Source organism: Rhincodon typus, chromosome 48 (genome assembly GCF_021869965.1).
Source record: "Rhincodon typus isolate 14 chromosome 48, sRhiTyp1.1, whole genome shotgun sequence".
Classification (NCBI taxonomy): Eukaryota; Metazoa; Chordata; class Chondrichthyes; order Orectolobiformes; family Rhincodontidae; genus Rhincodon; species Rhincodon typus.
In genome coordinates this window covers 3,341,716-3,344,171 of record NC_063379.1, presented here as the reverse complement: position 1 = coordinate 3,344,171, position 2,456 = coordinate 3,341,716, and the positions used below count along the sequence as shown (strand labels likewise).

General features: G+C 56.8%; 1 protein-coding gene across 1 annotated transcript in view; it reads right to left on the bottom strand.

The window, feature by feature from the left end:
• Positions 1 to 2,456, bottom strand: part of LOC125488009 (macrophage-capping protein-like) — a 12,311-nt gene that overhangs the window by 8,387 nt on the left and 1,468 nt on the right. Inside the window, exon 4 of the mRNA XM_048620750.1 lies at positions 1,952 to 2,113. Within this exon, the coding sequence (XP_048476707.1) occupies positions 1,952 to 2,113 (162 nt within the window). The remainder of the gene's footprint in view (positions 1 to 1,951; positions 2,114 to 2,456) is intronic.

Genomic DNA, 2,456 nt, shown 5'->3' with positions numbered 1-2,456 from the left:
CTACATATAAACTGACGCTTTCCCAGCCACCATCAGTTCTGAGGAAGGGTCACCGGACCCGAAACGTTAACTCTGTTTCCTCCGTCACAGACGCTGCCAGACCTGCTGAGCTTTTCCAGCAACTTCTGCTTTTGTTCCTGATTTACAGCGTCTGCGGTTCTTTCGGTTTTTGTTAATCTAGAGACCCAGATTAAATTCTGGGGACCAGGGTTCGAATCCCGCCACGGCAGGTGGTGGAATTTGAATTCAATAAAAATATCTGGAATTAAGGATTTAATGATGATTGTGAATCCATTGTCGGGGAAAATCCCATCTGGTTCACTAATGTCCCTTTAGGGAAGGAAACTGCCATCCTTACCTGGTCTGGGCCTACATGTGACTCCAGACCCACAGCCCATGTGGTTGTCTCTTGACTGCCCTCTGGGCAATTAGGGATGGGCAATAAATGTTGCCTGGTCAGCGATGCCCTCATCCCGTGAATGAATAAAGGAAAAAGGGATCCCTGTAGATCTCCACTGGTCACAGATCCCATCTCAGAAAACCACCTTTCCACCGCCACTGTCTGTCTTCCATGGCTAAGCCAACTGTGTCTCCATCTTACAAGCTCAGTGTGGATCCCATGCGACTCCCCCCCCACCTCCTGTTTTGGCCTGCCGCAAGGGTCAAAGCCCACGTAGACGCCATCTACCTCCCCACCCTCGTCAATCATCCCCGTCACTCCCCGAAAATAATCCAGCTTGAGTTTGTGAGATGTGCCCTTCCTAGCACCAAGCCATGCTGCCCAGCGCTAACCAGTCCCCATCCTTCCTAACGTCGATAGATTGCAGGGAGGGTGTTCCCGAACAAAAACACAAGTTGCTGGAAAAGCTCAGCAGGTCTCAGAGGCAAAAGAAGATTCAGAGTCGACGTTTCAGGTCCGATCACCCTCCCTCAGGGCGTAAGCTTGCATGTTCCTGATGACTTGGGAGCCCAGAACCTGGGGGAGTTGGGTTGTTGGGGGTGGAAGAGAGGGGTCACAATCTAAAGATAGGACGGAGATTAAGGAGAAACGTCTTCCCCCCTCAGAGAATGTGGGAGCCTGTGGAACTCCCTGCCTCAGAAAGCGGTTGAGATAGTAGGAACTGCCGATGCTGGAGCCTGAGATAACAAGGTAGAAGCGTTGAATGTTCTCAAGAAGCTGGATCGAGTTTTGAGGGTTAGAGGGGCCGAAGGGGCAAGCAGGGAGACAAAATTTGGATGACCACGTTGAACAGCAGGAGCAGGCTCAAAGGGGCCGAATGGCCCACACCTGCTGTGTGTCCACATTGCTCCAGACCACCAGCGATGGGGGTTAAGTCACAAATGCCCTCAGAGGGGGATCGGGGAAGGTCTAGATCCTACTGGCAATGTCCCATTGCGATGGAGGAGGATTGGTGGGTGAGTGGGGGAGTGGGGTGGATGGGGTGTGGGTTGGTGGGGTGCGTGTCGGCCACTTCCGGGTGGAATCCCTTCGCTCGGAGCCTCACGGATCTCGGGGATGCTCCGCTCCGGAGGGAATCCCGTGCCTGCAAGTCCGAGGTCTTGGGGAGTTTTGGGATGACACAGCGGAGTTGGCCGTGGATCCGAGGAATGGGGCGGGGGTTGGGGGGGAGGGCGCGCAGAGCCTGGGGGTGGGCCGGGTTGCGTTTTACTTTATGAGAGATGGGGGGAGTGGGGGTGGGGGTGGGGGGGGTGGCGGGGGAAGGGTTTGCGGTCGGACCTCAGCCCCTCAGCACGGGCGCTTTGGAGAAAACCGCACCCCGGCCGCGCGAGCCGCGTTTCCAGGATCCCCCCACCCACCGCCGAGCCTCGGAGGCAGAGTATGGGAGACGCGCCACGCCACGCGCCGCTCCCACAATCCCCCCCACAACCCCACCATCCCCCATGAATACCCTCAAACCACCCCCCCCACCACACAAGGCACAGTGTCTACCTGCCCCAGGTCCAGGATGAAGCAATCTCCCGTGTTGAAGCTCGACCAGCTCATATCAACCTGCTTGGCCCGGACATTCCTCTTCCCCTTGACGTGGTACAACCTGCGGACCAATGCCGGGCCTGACGGAACCTTCTGGAAGCCTGACTCCACCCCTCCTTCCTGGCGGGGAGAGAAAACGCCACGTCAGACTGGAAAACCGACCCCCAACACGCACACGCACAATGGCAGAGCACGAAGGGAGGGACAAGGCATCAGCACCACAGTCTTAAGGCAGTGACCCTGGCCATCGCCCGGGAATCCAGGCTCCCTCGCACGCGTTATGTCCTCGTCACCCTCACACACACACAAACACTCACATGCACCGGCTCTGCACGCACAGAGGGAGGGAGCGCCCACGCTCTCTGGGGAAAGAGGCAGGAACTGTACACAGTGACTCCCAGTGTGATACAGACACTGGAACTGTACACAGTGACTCCCAGTGTGATACAGAGACAGGAACTGT